Source organism: Wyeomyia smithii, chromosome 1, assembly GCF_029784165.1.
Source record: "Wyeomyia smithii strain HCP4-BCI-WySm-NY-G18 chromosome 1, ASM2978416v1, whole genome shotgun sequence".
NCBI classification, from domain to species: Eukaryota; Metazoa; Arthropoda; class Insecta; order Diptera; family Culicidae; genus Wyeomyia; species Wyeomyia smithii.
This window is the reverse complement of record NC_073694.1, coordinates 60,105,135-60,129,304: the sequence shown is the minus strand read 5'-3', so window position 1 is coordinate 60,129,304 and position 24,170 is coordinate 60,105,135. Positions and strand designations below refer to the sequence as shown.

At 42.4% G+C, this 24,170-nt stretch overlaps 1 protein-coding gene across 6 annotated transcripts; it reads right to left on the bottom strand.

Annotated features, from left to right (window-relative positions):
* Window positions 1–7,461: 7,461 nt before the first annotated feature.
* LOC129722514 (ubiquitin carboxyl-terminal hydrolase Usp2) lies at window positions 7,462–23,316 on the bottom strand. 6 transcript variants are annotated; one of them, XM_055676012.1, is made up of 11 exons: window positions 20,789–20,995; window positions 18,757–18,851; window positions 12,062–14,490; window positions 10,824–11,022; window positions 10,616–10,762; window positions 10,333–10,555; window positions 10,119–10,271; window positions 9,884–10,056; window positions 9,662–9,814; window positions 9,528–9,606; window positions 7,462–9,467 (listed from the first exon to the last, which is right to left on the bottom strand). In XM_055676012.1, exons 3-11 carry the CDS (start codon window positions 14,459–14,461, stop codon window positions 9,398–9,400), a joined length of 3,597 nt encoding a protein of 1,198 aa, XP_055531987.1. In that variant the 5' UTR covers window positions 14,462–14,490; window positions 18,757–18,851; window positions 20,789–20,995; the 3' UTR covers window positions 7,462–9,397. The 6 variants fall into 6 exon arrangements, with proteins under 6 accessions (XP_055531987.1, XP_055531958.1, XP_055531993.1 ...); XM_055675983.1 differs by lacking the exons at window positions 18,757–18,851; window positions 20,789–20,995 and adding an exon at window positions 22,617–23,316; XM_055676018.1 differs by lacking the exons at window positions 18,757–18,851; window positions 20,789–20,995 and adding an exon at window positions 22,617–23,311 and having other exon boundaries at window positions 13,793–14,490.
* Window positions 23,317–24,170: the final 854 nt, after the last annotated feature.

Below are 24,170 nucleotides of genomic sequence, written 5' to 3'. Positions count from 1 at the left end.
GGAAGCGCGACCCCGTTCAAGCAGAAACATTACCCGATGTCCAAATTCGTGTTGGACAATTTGAACAAAGAAGTGGACAGGATGTTAGAGTTAGGCGTCATCGAAAATGCGATTTGCTGTCCGTGGAATAGTGCTACAGTGGCAGTCAAGAAAAAGGATGGCTCCATGCGACTATGCTTAGACGCAAGAAAATTAAATTCAGTCATAGTGCAGGAGGCTTATCCGATTCCACATATAGCCTCTATTATGAATAATCTAAGTGGATCGACCTTTCTATCCTCGATTGATTTGGAGTCTGCGTTTTGGCAAATACCGCTAGAAGAAGGATCTAAACAGAAAACCGCTTTCACAATTCCGCAACGTGGACATTTTCAATTCACAGTGGTCCCATTTGGACTATCAACGGCCAGTCAAGCTCTTTCGCGGGTCATGAGTCACCTTTTCATTGACCTCGAACCGAAGGTTTTCGTGTACCTTGACGACCTGGTGCTTGCTACCAAAACACTACAGGAACATTTGGATCTTCTGGAGGAAATTGCAAAACGGTTGGAGAGGGCAGGGCTGACAATCAATGCGGAAAAATCCGTGTTCGGCAGAAAAAGCCTGAAATATTTGGGTTACGTTCTGGACGTGACAGGTTGGCACGTGGACGAGGAGAAGATAGAAGCAATCAGCAAGTTTCCGTCCCCTACAACAAAGAAAGAAGTCCAACGTTTTATCGGCATGTGTGGCTGGTACCGCCGTTTCATTAAGGACTTCTCGCGAATCGCAGCACCACTCACAGAACTCACGAAAGCCAAGATCAAATTCCGATGGACACAAGAATGCGAAAAAGCATTTCAGACACTAAAGAGCCATCTCATCTCGGCGCCGGTCCTGGCGACCTCGGACTATTCGAAACCCTTCGCGATTGCGTGCGACGCAAGTGACTTTGCAATTGGAGGCGTACTCACCCAAGACGTCGAAGGAGATGAGAAAGTAATCTGCTACTTTTCGCAGAAGCTCTCTTCGTCCGAACGAAAATATTCTGTAACGCAACGAGAGTGTCTCGCAGTCATTCGATCAATCGAAAAGTTTCGAGGATACTTAGAGGGCACGCACTTCACTGTTTACTGCGACCACTCGAGTCTAACGTATTTGAAAACCATGAAAAATCCTACGCCGCTTCTAGCTAGATGGATTCTTCGCTTGAACGCTTATTCATTCGACATAAAATATCGCAAAGGAAGTTCAAACGTCGTACCGGATTGTCTGAGTCGAGTGGAGATAATAGATATGATCGATTCATCAATTCCAGCCCATTCAGATGTATGGTATAATAAACTGGCGGAAGATGTCAAGGCGAACCCCGATAGTTTTCCAGATTTCAAGGTGATAAGAGAGCAACTCTATAAAAACTGCACGGCAAAGGACGAATCGGGAGGTAAATGTCATCGATGGAAAAAAGTGATCCCAACGCATCAACGGCGAGACATAATGCATCGCAATCATGACATCCCGACAGCAGCGCATCTTGGTGCAGAACGCACACTCAATCGCATACAGCGAGATTGTTACTGGCCTCAGATGGCGAAAGACGTGCGTAAATACGTGCAATCTTGCGAGGTATGTAAAGCCAGCAAAGCTTCTAATGCCACGCTAACACCAACCTTAGGAAGCACAAAACCAGCACAACTACCATGGGAACTGATCTCGATTGATTACATCGGCCCTCTGACTCGCTCGAAAAGGGGAAATACCGTTCTCCTGGTCATCGTCGATTGGGTGACTAAGTTTGTCATCACGGAGCCTTTTCGCTCAGCGAATGCACAGCAGATGTCTACTTTCCTGGAACAGTACGTATTTCATCGCTTCTCAACGCCAAGGATCATAGTCTCCGATTCAGGCTCACAGTTCCTCTCTCATGTATTTCAGTCACTGCTAAAGAGGTACAACATTATCCACATGAGAACAGCATTTTACACACCGATGTGTAATGCTGCAGAGCGAACGAATCGCACGCTGATTACGTGTGTTAGATCGCTCTTAGATGAGGACCAAAGAGACTGGGACTTACATATTCAGCAGGTAGTTTGTGCTATTAACACGGCAAAACACGAGACGCTGGGATGCAGCCCGTACTATTGTAATTTCGGTCGCGACCACATCCTGTTTACGGACCAATATCCACTGGCCCAGCTTAACGCTTTGCAAAATCCCGAGGAGGAACAAAAGGCGCGAATTAAGACAGTACAGAACATTCAACAATTTGTAATCGCCAAAATCAGGGCAGCTCACGAACATAGCAAAAAGCGATACGATCTAAGAGCGCGAAACAGAAGCTTCAACGTAGGGGATGTTGTCTGGAGACGTTCGTTTCAATTATCCCAGGCAGCGGAGCACCGCACGAAGAAGTTAGGAGCAAAATTCATACCATGCATTGTACGACAAGTTCAAGGCTGCAACAACTACCTATTGGAAGAGATTAAAACTTCGAGAATCGGAGTCTATCACTTAAAGGACATCAAACCAGATTGATCATCTACTCAACCAGCTATGCACGCAGTTAAACTGTCGACGAAGAGCGTTTACGCCCCTGAATTGAATGCTATTCACTGATTAGAGGCCCCATACAATCATATCGAAACCCTATCAGCAACAGTAGTCACGAAACACCCCCCTATAACAACAGTAATCTTCCGAGCGAACACACCCGTAACGCAAACACTCAACATACCATTTAAGGACTGAGTATAAACAATACTACGTCACATGACACTAGAAGATAGTAATGATACACAGCTCAAACTCAATTCTAGTAAAGTTTACGTCTCTAATATGTATTTTCTCGAGGCAATTTCTGGCGCCCAACTAATAAACGTACACAGATGTTGAAGATGCGATCAACCGTAGATTTAGACAGTAGGCTAGAATTAGTAATATTCCGCTTAGTTACATCAGCGGGGACAACCCTTTTGTATATCTGGCGCCAACAGGTGTAGTAAGGAAGCAATTACCGTTAGCTAATAAGATTTGTATTGATTGAAATACCGTGAAGCACAAAAGCCGCAATCATCGATGTCCAGCCTGGGGAACATTTGGTCGAGATTGTATAGAGTTAGTACCGATCAGCCTTTTCAACATCTTACATCAGCAGGCAAACGAAATTTTTGCGGATGCAAGCCTCCGCAAAAATTTCGTCACCACTTGTATGATGTTGTGTTACATTTCGAGATTATACCGACAAAAATACCGCAACAATTTTTGAGTGCACACCAATGAAACTTTCGGATTACTAAGAATGCAGCCAATCTAGAGCTAAAAAGCTCGATCTCTCACACATGAGAATAACTAAGTACCGAACTGCTTCCGCTCTCGCACTACAACAGCACTCATCGGCTGTAGAACCAATCGCGGAACGTATAATAGCCCAGCACAGTCGAACAATAGTGACCGGGCGGTCGACCGATTGCAAGTGACCCAAAATTGGCAAAATAAGTCAGCCACAGGAAATTCAGATCGCTCCGATAAGGTTCACCGCGAATAAAGAACAAAAACGTCCGCGCACAGTGCACTGCGGAACTAGAACCACGTGACAATCTCGAATAACCCTGTTATTACGGTCCGAGAACAAAGTTGTCCAACGCGATTGGGACCACAACACTAGAGGTAGTGTCCTTCCGTCCACCGGTCTGGAACAAAAAAGAATTCGGCGCATCAGTGTGGGCATCTGGTTTGAGCACCCATCCGCAAACACAGGCCTTCGTCAGAGGGCCTTTTATTTGTAGGCGGTCAACTAGAAAGCAGACGCGAGTCATCGCGCGTTAGGCAACGCGCGAGCCGCCCTCCAGGGCGGTAGAGCCGGCCGCTGATGCGGAATGCAGAGTCACGGGGCCCCCACCGTTACTAGTGTGTAAGAGAGTAGCAAGATAGGTTCACAAACTGTACGTATGGCCAATAGACATAAGTAAATCATGACACCAGTCTTTATCTTAAGCCTTCCCTCACTTCCGTAAACTTTACCTTTGTCGCACCTAACAATTGTAAATCTTTTATTTGAGTTCAATGGATATACCGGTAAAGACTCGTCCTTAGCATTTGGTATGTGTTGCGTATTGATAGCGGATTCCAGGTAAACGGAACGATTTCTCTCAGCTTGAGGAAAATCGCAACAATGTCAAATGTGAAGACATGTCTTATAGCGAATTTCTTTTTTCCACTGCGTCAGGGCAAATCTGCCGAGCAATAAAACAACTGCATCGCGATTTACAACGCAAGTAAGAAAAAGATGCCAAATAATTGTTTTCGAACTAAGCACGTGCGGTAGTGTTTCAATTAAAATAAAGTCAGTAAAATATGTATTTCTTTTGACATTTCTTATCAAAAGAAAAAAATAATATACATACCCCTAAAACACTCTATTGCATAGAGAGTTCGCGTTGGTGTGAGCCAACTAGCTGCCAACTCAATCCTAATTGCATTGCTCTTGTTGTCTTGTTATTGCTTTGACCTGTTTTTGTTTTCTTCTTTTTTCAATTACGAAAGCAAATGTTAAACCATATCATCTCACTGTAGTCTGAATACTCGAAGTGATATCCGATATCATCTGGTGATATCAGGTGACATGTGGCGTAATCTGAACAAGGCATTAGGCTTCCACTTCTTTACACGCGCTCTAACTTTCAAACACATATGAACATACATTAACACATGCAAATAACATGAAATAAATATGTTTTAAATATATAAGGTGAATTTTTATAGTAGGAGTTTTTTTCTATTTCTAAAATGACTTTCTTTTTTTTAAAGAGGGAGATTTGTTGGTAGCTAAAGTAAGCAAAGCAAAGCCTTGGTTCTACATTCCGATTCGGAACTCGACCTTCTGTTTTGTTATACACAGACTTCGTAGCCAACTGTAAAGTATACAGGACAATTGCGGGGCTAGCGCTACGATCCTACTGACACTAACAATCTCTCCCGAGCTGAGACTCGAACCTACGACGACTGGCTTGTTAGGCCAGCATCGTACCTCGAGACCAGCTGGGAGGGTAGCTTAAGTATTTATGATAAATATTAGTGAGTAATGAGTATGTATGTCCAATCACTTCCCAAGTAACAAAACTGGTTTTATCAAAGTTCTATAGCGCTGTTTTGGCTGTTTTGAGCGCTTTAAAACTTTGATAAAACCAATATTGTTACAAGGGTTCTCAACACTGTTAGAAATTTGTAATTTTAATTGTTAGGATTTGTTTGCTTTTGCAATTAGGACTTATCGTTCGTAGGGATTTAGACCTACTTGTCAAAAAAGGTGTAGTAAACTTACAACTAACTTATTGGCTATAAAGAGAGCTTATCGTAGCAATTGAGGATTGCAACGTTTTTTGTCGGAAATTGTTAATAATTTTATTTGACATAGCTTCTATTGGTTCAACACCAGTAAGTCTATGTAATTCGAGTGTACCAAACCAAGGAGGACGTTTCAAAATGATTTTCAGAATTTAATTCTGAATCCTTTGGAGCGATTTTTTCTTTGTTGAACAGCAACTTGACCAGATCGGTATAGCATAAAGCTTTGCTGGTCTAAAAATTTATTTGTAAATCAAAAGTTTGTTCTTTAAACAAAGTTTAGAATTCCTGGTAATGAGAGGACATAAACATCTCGTATATTTGATGCACTTAGTTTTTTATCGTAAATTAGTTCCAAGTACTTAACCTTGTCAGGTAAACTTAAAATAACCCCATTCATCTTGACAACGTGATTATTGTTTGGCTTAAAAAAAAGACTTTCTTTGCACAACTTTTGAACCACGTGTTTAATCATTATTAAATTTATCAGTTAAGCCTTAACTATACCACTGATATCAGTATTGTTCAAATTGGTTGTGTAGTTTCTGAGATAATGAAGTTTCATGTTATTCACCTTTTAACACCTTACATACGAACGTAAAGTCCGACTACAGTAAAATTCAATAGGGTGTTATGAGGCAGCTGGACCTTTCATTTGACACTAATGTTGTGGAAATTGGTTCAGCCATCTCTGAGAAAAGTGAGTGAGTTTGGGTAGTCTTCGGAATATGTTTCTTTTCATAGCTAGATGTCACATTTTTAAACATAACAGAAAAAGTAAAAGTCCTATTGCTGAAACGAAATTATTAGGGTGTTGATGGGGCAACCAGACCTTCCATATGACACTGGTTTTATGAAAATTGGTCCAGTCATCTCTGAGAAACATGAGTGAGATTAAATAGCCTTTAGGGCATCCTTAACAGTGCGGTACTATTTGAGTTGTTATGGCGGCTGTGTACAGCGCGGCTATTTTGCTCACTCACCCGTTTTCACACCGGTCGTTGCTATCTTCTCAATTTGACGTTTCATCCAACATAAACCTTTAGCAGCGCTGTTATCGGGCCGCTAAATTTGAGAGCGCGTTGCTTCCCGGATGCTCGGCTACTATTTCTCTAGCGCATTTAGCAGCGACCGGTACGGTATGAAGTGATGATAGAGCGCTGCCAAACGGGGTATAGAAGCGCACCGTTAAGGATGCCCTTAGAACATGTTTCTTTCCGTAACTTTCGAACATGTCCAATCTGTATAAAATTTAAAAGTCATTTAGGTAGCCCGTTCATTTAAAACAAATTTTGTTCAAATCGGTTGTGGTGTTTCTGAGATAATGAGCTTTCGTGATTTTCACATTTTGATAAATAATATATAAACTAAAATTCCGATCACAATAAAATTGGATAGGGTTTTATTGGGCAACTGGACCTATCATTTGAGAATAATTTAGTGGAAATCGGTCCAGCCATCTCTGAGAAAATCGAGTGAGATTGAAAAGTTGTACATACACACACACACCCACACACACTATCGCGCGCGCACGCGCACATGCACACACACACACATACACACACACACACACACACACACTCTTTTGAGCACTTCTATAGCTTCGGTTTTGCAGCGCAGTTTTCTGAATAAAAGTGGAACTGACGAATGCTAGTGTGTGTGTGCTGGCGATACGAATGCAATCCGAACGCACAGGCAGGATCTTCACATACGCACACAATGTCTTCGTAGCGATGTGATTGCCACCACTTTCATAACAAGCTTCCACCTTTGATAGATGGAGTAAGCTGTTTGACGTTTGTTATTTGTAAGTAGCCTTATGGCATCGCGTCATGTTCCAAAGGCTAACATCTCAACGTATGTGTAAACGAGATAGCGTATCACCGCCACTATTCATACACCTCTATCTGGCAGCTGACAGCGGGTACAAATGGATTTGAGCCCAGAGCATGAGTTCATTGTCATTCACTGTTACTCGATATAGGGATGTCAATGGCTCGTTCGTATGGAATCTTTGCAGAGATGCACCACACTTTGCCCCCATCCAGGATGACACGCTGTCCATCTATTATACAGGCACTCTATACTAAACCAATACGGAAAAATATGTCATCATTTTTAAAGCAAAAAAAGTCCGATGTTTCTGTCTCTCTTAATTGTTTAATTTTAACACAACGCAACCATGATTAATTGGGTGATCGATGAACGGGAGGCACATCGACCGTTGTCTCGGAGATTTGGATAATTTTTTCTTCTTTATTCTAAAATTTATTTTGTCTTCTAAAAGTGTTTTTTCGTCGAATGTTTGCCTTTTTCTGTCACCAGCGGGTTACTAAACCCGATCAAGTATTTTTTTACAGTAATAGATTTCAGATTGTTGTTAGATTCATAATCTCTTGAGATTCTGTGGCTAGAAAAGTTAGTTTTGTTGTTTTTATCAATAGAAAATAAAATTAATAACAATCGGCTCCTAGTACTCCGGAAGTCTGCAGTATTAAAAACAAAATACGGTCAACAACTAATGTTTTTTTTGGTTATCATCTCAACACGTTACATCTACGTATAAATATTACTTCTGTGTGTTTGTTAAAGTCTGTATTCTTCATCTTCTACAATAAATAGTAAAATAAATATTAGAATTCTAATCTGTTCGACTGATCGATGTGTGGTAAAATAAACGCAAGTAGAGACAGTGGTTCGTAAACTCAATTGATACACCCCTTACAAGGTTAGTCGATGGACTGGAATTCCGATAGTAACCACAACAACAAACTGTAACCCTCCTACTTGTGTTTATCTTGTACCAACATCAAGTCTGCTTCTATTGACTTCAACTATTAGTTGGTGTACTTTTGTTTGATTTTGTTATAATTGTTTTTTTTTTTCGTTTAACTGTAATTACATGCTAAACATTCTTTCTTTGTTCGACTATCGGTTCAATCTTCGGCTTTATATTGAGGGGTAGTCTTTTTTTTTCTAGTATTTATGCCCTGGTGCAGAGAGCGGATTTCCAATCGCATTGGGCTCGTTCATTGCTGCGTCGGTTTTTCTTCATATCACCAATTGAAATTGACAAATGTTTGTAATGGAACTGGAACTTGCGAACTGGAGCTTAGGAACCGGTATGTGCCTCACAATCAGTGTTCGAATAACTGAATTTCGCAGGATTTCTCAAGTCACTACCACAAATAAAAAGTGCACTGAAAAGCTATCAAGCTTCAATATGGTGCATTGGCGGTCGCTATAGTGCATATTCTTATTATGCTAACATCTCGTATTGAGATACGTTAGTTTTGGTATTTATTAAGAATTGACAACATCAGTGCTGCCAGATATATTTTTCTTTTGATAAAATCATGTATGATGACTTCAAATTGACGTAAACAGACTTGTCAGAAGGGTTTTTATCACGATGTTTGCAATATAGCGTTCGCCTTAATGGCGCGTAAAAAGCTGAATAAACTCAGTAGTTTGGTGCAACTTTAAACGGTACTTTCATTTGTTTGGTTACGTTTTTGAAGGATTCGCTCGGATTGCTACAATTTGTGTATTAAAATTGAGTTAGGGTTTTTCGTCACAATGCTGAAGTGGTTTTCTTTTCGGATGACGACGTTCTATAGTTAACTTTGTTTCACCTTTACGAGGGTTTTTAGTATAAATTTCATAAAACGTGAACTTTTTCGTGAGGCATTATATCAGAACAACCATGCATAAATTAACATGAAGCAATGATTTGGAGACATCTGTAAATGTCGTCCTTGTATGAGGATTGTCAAATGATGTTTTGAATTACAAAAGCACGAAGCATGACTGAAGAATTCATGTCCTCGAAAATTACACATGCCTCGACAAATCGGAAATTTGCTACATTAAAGTCCGTCTTGGGCGGACGAAAGAATGACGAAGGTATGCAACATCTCTCCGTTGCTATCGAAACAATCTTTCCGCAGCGAATGTTTTAGGAAACTAACCCCAAAAATAGTGTGTTAGGCCTCTGATTTCTAACGCGCTCTCCTTCGGCTTTTGCGTACGATGTCCCCCTTTCTTTCAAACTTTTTCTCGTTTAAACTAGTTATGCTCGCTCGTAGAATAATACGTAGGCACTGGATGTTACTAAACTCCCCTCGGACGTTTCGCTCACACTGGAAATAAAGCACACGTTATCGTTTTACCCAAAGCACACAAACATTATGTAAACCCACAAATTATCGTTGAACTCGTGCCACTCTTTGCTGACCGGGTGCTTGCAGACGGCAACGTAGTGGCCGCCAGCAGTGGATCCTGTAACGATTCAATTTTAAACTTGCCAGTCACGGACAATTTAACAAACACTTACCCATATGGTTGGAAATACCATATAGTGAGTAGTACACCGGCGCTGTATTGTCTTCGGAAGCGTAAGGCTGCAGATTGAGCTCCCGTTCGCCGGTTGGAAACTCAATCACGTTGGTTAGCTTGCTCCACCGGGTTTCCGAGAAGCGTTTCAAATCTGCGATGTTCGAGTGATTAGCACTCCGTGAGAATAAATTGTTGTAATGGGAGAAAAAATTCAACTTACGTATCACGAGATATTTGGGGAACCGTTCAATGGTGAAGCTTTTCGTACACTTTCGCCGGGTTTTGCACTTGGAACATGTAGGTTGGTCTATGCCGTCCATGACTTCCTCTTTGACAAACATGTCAAGGCAGTTCTCCAACTTGCACCGGGAGTTTGTAGATGGAAGAGGTAAACTGTAAACGCAAAGTAGGATGATTAAAACCAGAAGTGGGAACTAGCGAATGCAGCATCTCACCTTAGATCCCAGAATGGATCGAACGTAACACTGGCACTGTTGCACACCGTGCACTTCAAGGTGCTGCGAAGAAGTCCCACAAACAGATCTTTTATCATGGAGTTCTCCACCTTGGAATACCATTCCCACATCATGGTGGCCTTGACGCGATTGCTGAGATGTTCGGAAAAATTATATAGCACAACAAATAACAAAACAAAACTGATGGTCTCACTTCAAGTCATCATCTTCGATTTCCCTAGAGATAGGTTCCCGTTTGATCGAGACGTTCAGGGCGCTGTGCAGCGAATCGATGAAGAACCGCAAAAATTCCTGTGCATCCTGCTGGGCCGATCCAGAGTACATCCGATGTTTGCTGGAGAAGGCATATTTTAGCTCCGATGGATTGACGCTGCGATTTATTCCATTCCACATGTCCTTGATTAGTTTGGTGTATTCTGAGAGGAGGAATCAAATATGTGAACCGATATCAGAAATGCAAATGGGCAGCAACCTACCGGCAAGAATTTTATGATCTTTCGTCGTACCACGCTCCGATGTTGGTTGCATTCGGAGAAAATTGGTGAGCTCTCGGGTATGACTTAGGCACTGTATCACAGAGTTCATAAAGCAGGTGTTACCTATATTCCACAGACCACAGAGTCCTAGAAAAAAAAAGGAATCAAAGTACAAACATCCACTCGATTGGTGCCGCAGTTAACATACCCTCCTTTCGACTTCCTCCACTTATTGAATCATCGCCGTTAGTTCGATCGTTATAGCTGGGCTTTTGTACTGAGGCTGATACTGAACTGGAGTTGCCCAGCCCGGACCGGTAACTGCCAAGGCCGGAATCATAGTCGCGACTGCGATAACCGACTGGACTTGTCGAATGGATGCTCTTGGACGCCGTACCGGAACGCAGCTAGAATCAAAGTTGGAGGACCGTTGAACGATCGTTAAGCAGTCGATCAGATCGAACTGGGTGAAAGGTAAAGTCGCTCGTGCATTGCATCGCTTTTTGATTATTTTTAGGTTGGAATGAGAAGCGTAGGTGCCGCTTTGAAAGGCAGCACTCAGCACCAAATATGGGACATGGTTTGGAAAGCAGATTACGAACACCGCCTAGGCTTAGTACAGGTAACACTGACAGGGCAACAGATCGGCCGAATTTTACTAGAAGTCCTCTCTGGGGTGAGCTACAGTATGTAAGAAACGTTAATCCACCCAAATATGCTTAAAAAAGTTTTGCTGTGTATTTAGTTGCTCATGTCACTTTTTGGAATGTAAACATTGCATTTAGAATAATTGAAGTTAGTGTTATTTGGCATTGAATTATCGAAAACCCCACAAAAGTTTGGTTAAGTGTTCGAAACAATCAGACAATTGAACTCCTGGAAAAAGGTCGTTTGGTCAGACGAGACTAATATAATGTAATTTGGGTCTGATGGTGGTCGGAATTAAAGGTGTTGAAGCCAACAAACAAAAATGGCGGATGCGGATACTTGCAACGATTTTCCGGCGTGGAAAAGCTAGAACTCACTGACAGAATAAGCGACATTCTTCAGGATTCAGAGCATTCATCGAAGCTAGTATCAACGGAAGTGAGTTCCGAGCAGAAATATCTTCGAAGAGAAAAAATTGTCAATAAAGTTACTCTTCGAAGAAATGTGAATAAACTTTTTCAACATACCGTAGTTCAGAAGTTCCAGCCCCAGGACAGTTCAACAGAGACCATTTAAAAATATATAACAACAATTAAAGCAGAGGCCACGTTTAATAGAATTAGTGTTTTGTTTCCATCTTGCTTAGCTCGAAGTGTTGTGTGCTGAGGTACGAAGCAAAAGACAAGGGAACTCATGAACCGGAAGGGACAGACGACCGACGAGAGAGAGAGAGAGAGAGAGCGAGACGCAATATCAGAAAGAAAGAAAGAACGTGAGAGAGAGCGTTAGATTACTTACGTAAGAAACTTTTCTATCATCATCGTTAACTTTGGATTCTTTTTCAACCGAATTGGTACCAACTGCAGCCTCGTTGACATCGTCGTCACTTGTGTCTTCGTTCCCGGCACCCTCGACGCCATTGTTGTTTTTGCTATTATTGTGGTTACTTACGTTCCCGTTGGGGAATTCGTGCTCATCATCGCTGCTACTACCCTGGCTGTTGCCATTGTTTGCATTGGTGTTGTTGTTATTATTATTGATGTTGTTTATGCTGGCGGTACTACCGTTGGTGCTGCTATTGCTACTACTACTTGTGCTATGATGACTTATGCTAGACTTTGGTTTGATTCGTATCGTAGCGGTTACGTGATGGTAATCGTTGTCGGTCATGTCGTCCGTGGTGGAGGACACGGTCGCTATGAGCCGATGGCCTCCGGCGGCTCCATTGCTCGCTCCGTTCACGGTCGGACGCAGCTTGATGGTGGCCTGTGTAATGGATTCCTCCAGTTCGGTAGTGATGTGCAGCGATTTCATGGCGGCGTCGGTGGCGGAACGAGAAGTGGTAGGATAAGTACAAGCTGTAGTGCGTACTGTGGACGATGATGATGGCATACAAGCACTTGTTAGCGACTCTGTAGTTGCAGTTGTAGTGATAGTCGTAGTCCGTGTTGTAGTTGTGGAGGTGGTGTTGTTGGTACAGGTATTCGACGATAATGGAGATGATTTGAAAAGAGAAGTATCATTTCTTTGAGTACTCTGCAGAATGGTCGACACTGCCGGTCGATCGATGGGTTTTAGTTCCACGCCAGAGATACTAGTAAAAGTGGTAAAGGGCGGCTTTGCACTAGATGGTTGTGATCTGTTGTTGCTTGTAGTAGTGATGGTGGTGGTGGTAGTTGCAATCTGGTTGCTGTGTTGGTGATGTTTCATGTCATCATCCTCATGATCTTTGGGCTGATCGGTTTTCGAGACTACACTGGAGCTGGAAACGGGTGGCAAGAGCTGCCTCACTTTGGAAACGTCCAGTTTTGAAAGGATGGAAAAGGATCGATCTTTGGAATCGACTGCACTGCTCAGCAGGCTTGCTGCAGATCCAACGACGACCGGTTTGTTCGGGGGCTGGCTAGAGCCTTTTTTGAAAGCAATTTCTGTGGCACTTTTGCTCAGTTCGCGTTTGACCAGATCGCACTCGTGCTTGAGAAAATTTTGATTTCGATAGCTGGACAGACCAAGCAGCTCCTTGCGTCCACCGGAAGGCGCAGCGGACAGATCGCTGGAGCTACTGCTGGTGGATGCACTTTTTGGTACCGGAGGCTTGCCACCGGATGGTCTGAGCTTGTTCAGCGTGTTTTTCAGCACTGCAGGTACAGAACCAGGTTTGCGTGATCGCGTCGCATCAAGATTGACACCGACGGCAGCCGTTTCGTACAGCACCGAAGATGATGACGATGATGACAGTAATACGGATGTGGAAGAGGTAGTGGTAGTAATTGTGGTGGTTGTGGTAGTGACAACAGTTGTGCCAGTTACACCGGCTGGCGTCTCGGGATGGCTATTGTGAAAGCGTGCTAGGTTTTCCGGTTTAGTGCCGGTGTTTCTAGCTGTCGTAAGTTTGCAGTTAGTGCCTGGTAGCGGGTTATTGGCAACACCAGTGAGGCTGTTACTAGTGTTAGTAGGATTATTTTTATTGCTGATAACGGCGGCAACGTTGATGTTACTATTTTTATCTTTAGCGGGAATGCTGTTTACCTTGCTTATGTCCACTGCTGTTGGCGAGGCTGCCTTGAGGCTCGTACTGTTCACGATGCTGGTCGGTGATTTGTGGACTGAGTCGGCCGTTGTTCGAGCGCTGATACGAGATTCTAGACTGCTTGGTTTGTAGGTCGAGACACTGTATTTCTGATAAAGTTCGGCACCACTCAGGGCAGTGCTGCGAAGGTTTGAGATGTAGTTTGAGGATGATCCTGCACCACCGGTACAGAGGCAATTGTTGTCCCGATCCTTGAAACGCGTATCGGACGAGCGCGAACTGTAGCGTGTACTGTAGTCTCGGCCGGGGGCTGAACTAAGTGAACTGTAGCTGTAGGTCGTCGAGTAACGGCTGGGTCTACTGTTAACTGTGGCTGCGGTTGCTGTAGTGACAGGTGCGGTGCTCGATTCTACTGCAGTATCTTTGGTGTCGAGCGTTGAAAGTGAGGCCGATAGTTCAGCGTCTGTTGTACGGTCCGACCGATAGGATGAGTAGGCGGATGATGTAGGCGGCAGGTCATAGCGGTACGAACTTCTCCGATAGATGCTGCTGCTGCTAGTGCTGCTACTGGTAGTGTAACTCTTTCGATCGCTAAAACTCGATCTGTAGCGGTACGACGGAGAGATGTAACTGCTACCACTGGTCGAATATGCTGATATCACAGGCATATTAGACGCTGCGATGGTTCAGTTTGGGTCTGCAAGTAGAACAGAAAGAAAATTTATTGCATACCGTCTATCGAAACTAAACGAACAAAACGCAATTGAGCTTCTTTGTTTACGTCGGGGACATGTGCAGTAGTAGACGCAAGAGCTAAAAATTATCGATTTAACATAAACGTGCCAACTTCTAGACACTGTGGAAGCAAGACGATGGCCACGCTGGTGGTGTTGGTAATTGTTTTTCAACCAACCGCTTATCCATTTTTTTGTTGTACTATTTAAAAGAAATTGTTTTACTTTTCTTCTACGAAGGTATAGCAATTGCTGTCAAAACCAACGTTAGGATTACATAATAAACACAATAAAGCTTGTTTGAGAATGGTCGGATCGCACCGATAGGTAAATTCGGTCGTATTTTTATCCACGAATAACATATCGAACATATATACTTTGGATGCGTTTAACCATGCATAACATTCCAAATGTCTCACCATTAAACTGTCCGATGGTTCGGCTCTGACTCAGCCGCGTAGGCAAACAATAAACTTCACGTTGACGTCACCGCTGGAAGCTATAGCAGCGGACCACATTTAACACTTTATATCGCGCTAGCCTTGGCTGACACCACAGACAAGAGTACGTGTGCACCCGTTCGTCGGTACTATCGTAACAAGCAAGTGTCCAGCTAGAGCCACAAACTATTGCGTCACTCAGGTGTCAACAATTAGGAACTACACTTCACACTATTCGAATATTGTCTAGATTAACACGGTGCAAAAATCGCACATGTTTGCTGCGCTGCGGCTCGACTGATGTGATGTTTTCCGCTCTCTCCACTCTTCTGGTGGCCGTTTCGGCTGACATGGGCGCGTGAGAATTCGGGCAATTTTTATCATCGCTCACGGCCATGAACAGCACAAATAAAGTCACTACCAGCCAACCGTAGCCTGGGGTGCTTAGTGAGTGGCATCAGCGGCAGAGCGGTACACCAGCAGCAGCAGTAACATAGATTTTTTCCTTGACGTATTTCGCCGATTTTTTCGAACGGGGTTATTTTTAGACGTCACTTTTTATCGAACCGATTTGAATTATATTACGAGCGAACGAGAGCGCACACAGCCACACCACACAAGATAAAGAAAAGGCACTAGTGGAGGGAATTCCTTTCTTCTGCTGCACGTTGCAACCGCGTACGCGTACGTGCGGAATGCAAGGGCCGAAGTGTTATGTTATGAATGATCGGACGGACTTTACCGCCAGAGTCGGAGTCGGCACTCTGCAGTACCAATTCACCTGGTGCCGACCGTTCGCTCACTTACTCTCGCCTGGTGGTTGCTTTTCGCTCTTGCTCTCCAGTAAAATTCAATACCAAAACAGCAGCAGCAAACAGAGTGCGCCACGCGAGAGTAAAAAGCGAAGTCAAGAGCGTAGTAGTCAGCAGTGGGTGGCAAAGTATGTTTGTCTATGTCAGCCAAACCATAGCGTATTATAAAATTCACAGCCTGCTGGAGTGGGTGAGTGTTGCAGCACGTGGAAAGTGAAAACGGCGCTCTTTAAAACTGCGTTCTGTCCCGACCGAGCTGTGTCCTCTCTTCACTCACTCGGAAACGAAACTAATAAACGCTAATTAGTGCGCTGCGAAGGGACAAGGGAATTATTCGCAGAGCAAAAAAATATATAGTTACCCACCTTTTCGCGGTAGCCCGTGTGTGCTGTTTTAGGTGTGGTAACAGGGGCGTAGCGAAAAGAGATCTTTGGGTTAGACCATGTTTGAAACTGCACTCCGAAATTTTTTGAATACGCCATTTTCGAAGATTCTGAACAACATTCAAAGTTATTTCTTCGTCCTAGAACTGCATTTTGAAAACTAATGCTCAAACCCTTTGAAACTGACCTGATGCCATTTGAAAAGGTGACTTTCGACCCGCCAACGCTACTGATTGTGCGGTAAGACATTTTCAAATTTCGCGGACACAGAGATGGCGTAGCTAAATTTTGTGTAGACAGTGTAGCTACACCGTCCCGGACTACACATTGCAACTTGAAAACAAACATACACTTTGCAGCTTGAAAAAAAAAAAAACAAAAACAGCTAATTCAGTTGTAGAGTATTGGTTTGCTTAATTTCGTCGTGACCGTATCTCTTTAACTGATGCACCACGCTTAGGAAAGCCGAGTGAGGCAGTTACTCTGGAAAATATCTAAAAAAATGTCAAGTCGTGCTAAACGACTACTTAGTCAATTTTAGCGAGCTAGTTACGAAAACAATCAGGTGGTAAAGAAACAATATTCATCGAATATCTTGGACATGGCAAAACAATCAATTAACACTATTATCGTACATTAATGAATCGATTGGACGTTGGAAGCAGTGCAGAACGATCGCATATAACGAAGAAAAAGTGCAATTTCACCAAGGCAACGTTCCCACTCATTATCCTTGCGACACGCCTGATTCATTGAAAGAAATACGCTACGAACTGGTTCCATACCCTCGGTGTTTGCCAGATTTAGCCCCGAGCGACTATTTTCCGTTTCCGCGGTCGAAAATATGGCTCTCTGGCAACGAGGACCGCTACAATAAGTGCATTACTTCAAATGGAGACCATGTCGAAAAAAGAAACAAATTTTTCATTAAAACTGTGTTTTTTTCATTAAAACTGTGTTTTTTCATTAGTAGACTAGACTTTTCAGTCCATATAGTAAATTGACCTCACTTTTTATAATTAAGGAAGCTTGTTCACAATGTGTCAGAATTTGAAGCGAAAAAGCAATTGTTTATAAAAACAGTAATAATGAACGTATTTTTATTGCAGTTCCAACACCATTTTTGTTGATTTACAGGGTGTTCAATAACTTTGAATACAACTTTTCATCGTTGTGCACCTGCATAACATGTGCATCCGGTGTTTTGATAATGGTGTCGGCTTTAGCTACATATATAGGCTAACTGACGCGCATGGTGTCGAATTGCTGTCATTTGTTGTTTGTTTACCGTGCACCATCTGTCGGCACCGGAAGACGGGCTCGGCCAAAGACCATACGAAATCCGGGCGACCGGGTTCGGCAACGACGCCAGCAGCGGGTTCGTCGAAAAATGAACCGCTCGATACGAAAATTCGCTACTGCCCTGGATGTGTCGATCAGGACTACCCACATAATGTTGACAAAGGTCCTGGGATACAAACCGTACAAGAAACGCAAGGTTCACGGGGTAATGGTGGCTACAACGGAGAAGAAGCTCAACAGAGCCTAACTGACACTTTTGCGGCACGCAAGTCAGAAGTTCGTCTTTTCTGGTGAGAAACTCTTTAGCTTGCAACAGTCGCACAATGTCCAAAATGATTGGCTGTAGGCACCGACGATGGAAAAGCGAGCTCTATGAACTATCAAAATCCCGTAGATGACATAATCGTGCAATGGTCTGAGGAACGTTTTAAGGTTTGTTCCTCTTAGTATTTGGCCGTTTCCTTTTATTCACTGCAGCACCTCTAGTTGTCGTGCCTAGAAACTAATGACAGCGTTGTGATCTGGAAGGTTTGTTTACTTAGTGGTGAGAATTCCGTCAGGATTGGTACACGCGTTGAAAAGTTATCCACGATGGAACGCGAGAGACAAAAAAATTGTGCACACCTACGTTGAAAACCCAACATGGTCAGGCGGAATGGCTCTCAAACTACCGAAATCGACCGTGAATACGTTACCGGAACACTTTGACAGAGGATCGCACTTAACAAACCAAACAACATTGGACGAAGGTCATCAGGGCAGCCCGGAATAATCCTGGGGTTTTCTTCCGTGATTTGGTGGAAAGGTTCAATGCAGCACATAGTACAGTTCATCGAATCTGTATGCGTGAAGGATTACGGTCGTATTATGCCAGCAAACAATCCAACAGGACGCTCAAACCTGGTTGCCAAAACCAGAGCAAGAAAGTTATACAAGCAAGTCCTAGGGGTGGGCGACACGGCTCTTTTGCAAGAGCGGCTCTGAACCGCTCACTCACCGTTCCGAACCGACTCACATGAACACAATGATTCACGAGCGTTGACAGTTCGTGTTTTCTCGGTAAACTTCGGGTTCGCGCGAACCCATCAGTTCTGGTGCGCTCAAAGAACCATGGCTCTTTTTCATGAGCCGTTCGTTCTTTCGCTCTTTTCTAAAAACCGGTTCATTAAAACGGCTCGTGAGCCGTTCGCCCATCCCTAGCAAGTCCTGACAGAGTACAACGGCTGTATTTTGAAGGATGATGAAACATACGTCAAAATGGACTTTGGATAAATCTCGGATCGTAAATTTACCTTGCTACCCGTAAAGGGAATGCTCCAGGTAGATTCAAATTTGTTTTCGCGGTTAAGTTAGCCCGCAAGTTGATGATTTGGCAAGCCATCTGTAGCTGTGGAAAGAAGACAAAAGTTTTTAGGGGCCATCCACATACCACGTGGACAGATGTTTAACGATTTTGAACCCCCCCCACCGTGGACAAATGCTCATATAATTCTTTTTTTTTGTAAGGACCGTGGATATTACACAAACACCACCCCCCCCCCCCCCAAAGCTGTCCACGTGGTATGTGGATGGCCCCTTATAACTGGAGCAAATATGAATGAACAAGTTTACAAGGAGAAGTATCTTCAGGAGATAGTTTGGCCTTTCATCCAGTTACACGAAGGCCCCGTGAAGTTCTGACCCAATCTAGCTGCCACTACACCCGGGATGTATTGGAATGGTACAAGCAGAATAATACTGATATTATCGAAAAAAGGATTAATCCACCAAACTTCCCATAGTTTCGTCCCATCGAAAGATATTGGGAAACAGTCAAGCGAAATTGAAGTTGTGGAAAATCAATCAAAACATCAGTTGATAGGACGAAGCGGTGGAATAAAATGGCCGATACGGTTGATGTTGCCACTGTGTAGAAATTAATGTGAGGTGTAGTAGATATGAGTCTTAAGCAGGTATTAGACGAAGCAAATATTTGCTATTTTTCAATACAGATTTTATTTTGTGCAAGTAAAAATCGTACCAAAAATAGCAAATCATTGCGTCGTCTAATACCTTCTTTAGAGTACTTTATTAATTGGAAATTGGAGATCGGAATTTTCCAATCAATAAAATACTCTAAAGCCTGTAGTACACTCTTTGACCGAGCGTCAAATATTTGTCTCTTTTTGACAGATAAAAATTTGGTCAAAGATAATTATTTGTCACTCTCCGATTTTAACATGGGGCAAACACGGGCAAACAACAACCATGATGTCAAATTAATTTGACCACTTTGTCAGAAGGTCAAATATTTGACCATTAGACAAAGAGTGTACTACAGGCTTAAGACTCATATCTACTAAAGGAGGTATTCGACGAAAAGTTCGAGAATTCATCAGAACAGCAGACAAATAATTTTTCTTGTATTGTTTCCTTGAAGCTTAATAAAAACTTTCCGAAAACATATTTTTACCAATTTTGTACGTTATTTCCTCATGGAGAAATCGGAAATTGTATGCGGCCTAACTCTAAATGAAACAAACCTAAAATTACCCAATTTCATTCGCGATTGCGAAGCTCAACCCTCTAGTGCCCAAGCTCGCCTTTAAACGGGCTTCAGTAAAATCTCTATGAGTAAATCTATAAATAAATCTAAATAAATGCTTAAAAATGTTTAGTAAGATTTCTAGTTATTTTATCGAAGCCCGTTCAAAAGCGTGCTTGAGCTCATGCAAAAACCAAGCAAATATCAACACCTTCATAGTTCCGAATAGCGGTAAAACTGTGTCAAAGAAATTAAACTTTGCTTTTTTGTCTTGTTCCTGAAGTGAATAATTATTGTATTTGGTCAATATTTTGAGTCAAAACTTTTTTGTGCAAAAAATAGACCTCCCATCGAGAAGTTAGGGAACATCCATAAATGATGTAGCTTTCTTTAGGTTTTTTTGAGCCCCTTCCCTTTACCATCGTAGCATTTCGTCACAAAGTCAGACCTCCATCCCTCTAGACAATTACGTAGCTTTATAACAACCCCCCCCCCATGACATTTTTTAAATAAAGTAATAATAATTACCTCAAACAGACGAAAAGATGATAAAAAAGAGCAATTAGAAAAAATACAATATTTTTTTTTAGTTTCATACAATATTTGCTATGTAGCTTGGCTTGACCCCCTACCTCCCCCCTCATCCCATTTCGTCACAAAACTGCAAAAAAATAGAACAAAACAACGATTTGGACCACCGCTGAAGATGCCATAGTAATATGAGCATGACGAACACATTTTTCTTTGAAATCATAATTGCACGTGATTCACAGAATTTATACTATACTATACTGTTTTACTTTGCACACTTGGAGCCTCGATTTGACGGTTCACTTGCAGTTTTCGACATCACTCTTTGCGTATCTGTTTATAACGCCGTCTGTAGGGCGAACATCAGGAAATCCGACTTCTTTGTCTGTTGACGCGTATATTTTTAGGTACGTATACTGCCGGTACCCGCATAACTGTCCCATACTGATTTTTATCACGTTTGAGTTATCATCGGGAATCGACTTAATTGCTATCATATTTTCCGAAAAAAATCTAAAATGATACTTTTGTATGGAAAAACATGGAAAAAATACCAAGTTGTGTTTGTCCCATATTGAAAGTACCCGCATTACAGTCCCACTACATAGTGGTACATACTGAGAACATATAATCTTGCTCCTGATTAGTGTATATCGGATAACTTTAGGCGTATAGGAGTATGTCATTCAATTAACTAGGCTAATGTTGTTTCTCTGTAGTACAATCTACGTTGCCGGTGATACTGCCGGTTGCTGGTTGAATTTATTCGGGATGGGACAAAATATGCGAGTACTTTTGAAATATACTCGAATATTTTGTCCCATATTGTTTTTTTTAAGGTTATATAACGTAAAGCCAATTACACCTTAAACGTTAAACTTGTGGTGTCATTAAACTGTTCTGGTCATTGGATTTGGATGTAATAGCTGAAAATCAGAAAATTTACGGATAATATTAAATCGCCGTTTTCTTAACATGTTGTTTTTCATTATGGGACAGTTATCCGGGTACCGGAAGTACATCGCATTGTCAAGATTTGTCTTCCAATTCAGCTTGGCAGGTAGAAAAACTCCTAAGTAATAAACCTGTTCACTAAATGTAATTTGTTGTAATTTTCCAAGCTTAAAAATGTTTAGATTGAATTCTTTGTATATGTTTCACGTTTATGTAAATTTCAAACCGAAAAGTTATAGCGAAAAAAATGGAAATATTTTTCACAATTTATCACTATCATTTGCTGCGATGATTATGAGGATCTAAATTTTGAATCGATCTGCTACGGTAGACGGAATAATACGAGAAAAAACCGTTCGGGTAGAGAACAACAGAAAAACTAGAAAACTTAACATGGAGTGATCCGTTCAACACATGATACAACGACTCAACGACTTTTTTGAGCTTTAAATTCTAATAGGATTATTCCTCTTTGCGCTTCTTATGACCAAAGTTTTGTTTAAATGCGCCTTTTCCTTACGGTCTATAATAGCAAGAAACCGTTTGCCTTTGCTGACATAACACTAAGTAAAGGCTCAAATACAGTAAAAAAACAGTTCAGCAATTTCCTTGTTGGTTTTCATTCAAATTTCCGGAATGTAACCGAAACCGTATCGATCAATTGTTCGGCCTTTGACATACTGGCGCGTTCTGCGTTGCGGAGACGGTTTGCCTTGCCGTGGGTTAATGTACAGCGCTAAGTAGAGCTGTACATTAACCCGCGGCGAGGCGAACCGTCTCCGCAACGCAGAACGCGCCAGTATGTCAACGGCCTTCGTCCCTTGCCCACGCGCCTGCACATGACACTCGCGACGTCATCTCACACACGATCACGCGAACGAAAATCGATATAAAATTGGAGAGATTAAACTGTTTTGCTTGTTTTCCTATGTACCTCGTCGTAGATGACACGACATTAACCGTGTGAGTAGGACGAAAGTCAATATGGCAGTCGCGAAAGAAGCTCATTCATCATACATAGGTAAACCGCAGAATGTTCGCATTTTCCACAAATATACATTGTTCAGTTTGTTTGCACCTGCACCGCCGAAAGCTTAGAAAATGTTCGGATAATAAATCGCAGTAGTCCACACACGAACCAACCTGTCTGAATTTAGAACGATCATAGTACACACAGCTGCTGCTTCACGCCTGAGGAGGGTGTGATGATGGGTGGTAGAAATGAGTGGGTGGGGCGATGCTCCACTTATTTGGCCGTAGACCTTGACGGTCCAATGAAGACCAAAAAGTTTATCCAAGCGCCGTAACTTTGTTCCCGTCTACAATTGGTCTCTTTCTGACGCAATTCACTCACTGGTTCCTGTGAGACTGCTGCTATCGCGACAAGCAAATGAAAATTTGAACTTGAAAAAAAAACTCGACTACTATTTTTCACTCTCGTGATTCACGCAACCTGCACTTGCTTCGTTAGGGAAGGCGACTGAATGGTTACCAAACACAGGCTTTACGACGACGATGATGAAAACGAAGGCGACGTGCGCTCAATAACGCGAAAATTTGCAATTGTTCGTGATATTTTTGCTACACGGGGCAGTTGGCTAACATTCGCCGAGGAAAGAAAAATCCTAAAGCTTTCTATTCTTTCACGTTTTGCAATGCCGAAACTTTTTCGTGTGAATCGATATTTCGCGTTGGCAAAATCGAGCGATCGAATGAGAGGAGCACGAAACGCCCGAACCCCGTGTGTGTCTTTTTCTGGTTGCGGGAAATTGACCGCAGAACCGACGTCGACGTCGCACGGAAACCACTAGTGAACGGAGCGGTGCACGGGAGATGACTGCCAAAATAAGGAAAAATGGGAAATGTCAAACAAACAAAAATTACACACATGCGATGGGTGAATTTTCCACGCATACCACTCCCCTTTGCGGGCAGTGCAGTGGGCCGAGCAGGTAGCGTTTGCACTAACACGCTCAGCAGCCAACTAGACAGTAGTGAAACGCTTGAAATATTTCACGAGGTTTGAAATGCGATAAGCCTACCTGAAACTTGCTGACTACTCTATGATACAACGATTTTGATGTTCAACCTCTTACTCAAATTTACTCAAACAAAATCGAATCGAAGTTGTTTCATAACATGAATTACTTTGCTATCAAAATGTTTCTTAATCTGCCCATGAATATTATAGCATTTCTTGTCAAACTTTAAATCCCGCTAATAAATATAATTATTTGCTTTCGCAATGCTCGATACGAATTTCGCGTGCCCAACAACTAGTTTGGGTTACGGTTGCATTATGATCCATTTATGGTTATTAAGGTTGTAGTGTGTAGAAGCCCCATGGAAGCCACCACGTGGTTGACTACGAATTTTCATTGGCACTAGACTCGGAAATAGTCAATGCGTTACTTATGAAAACACTGTCCTATGTTTTTAGCACCATAACAAACATAAGGATAAGTTTTCACATGTTACGCATTAACTATTACCGAGCATGCCGTTGAGAATTCGGAGTCGACCACGTGGTGGCTCGAATTCGACCATTTGTGGCTTCAACACACTTCCACCTTAATTTTGCGGGAAAATAAATGAATTTCTTGCTGAGTATATTGCCTCGTTCACACTTTAGCGGATATAATGTGATATCGCGTATCAGAATCCATATATCTACACACTTAGCTGCGTAATGTTCTC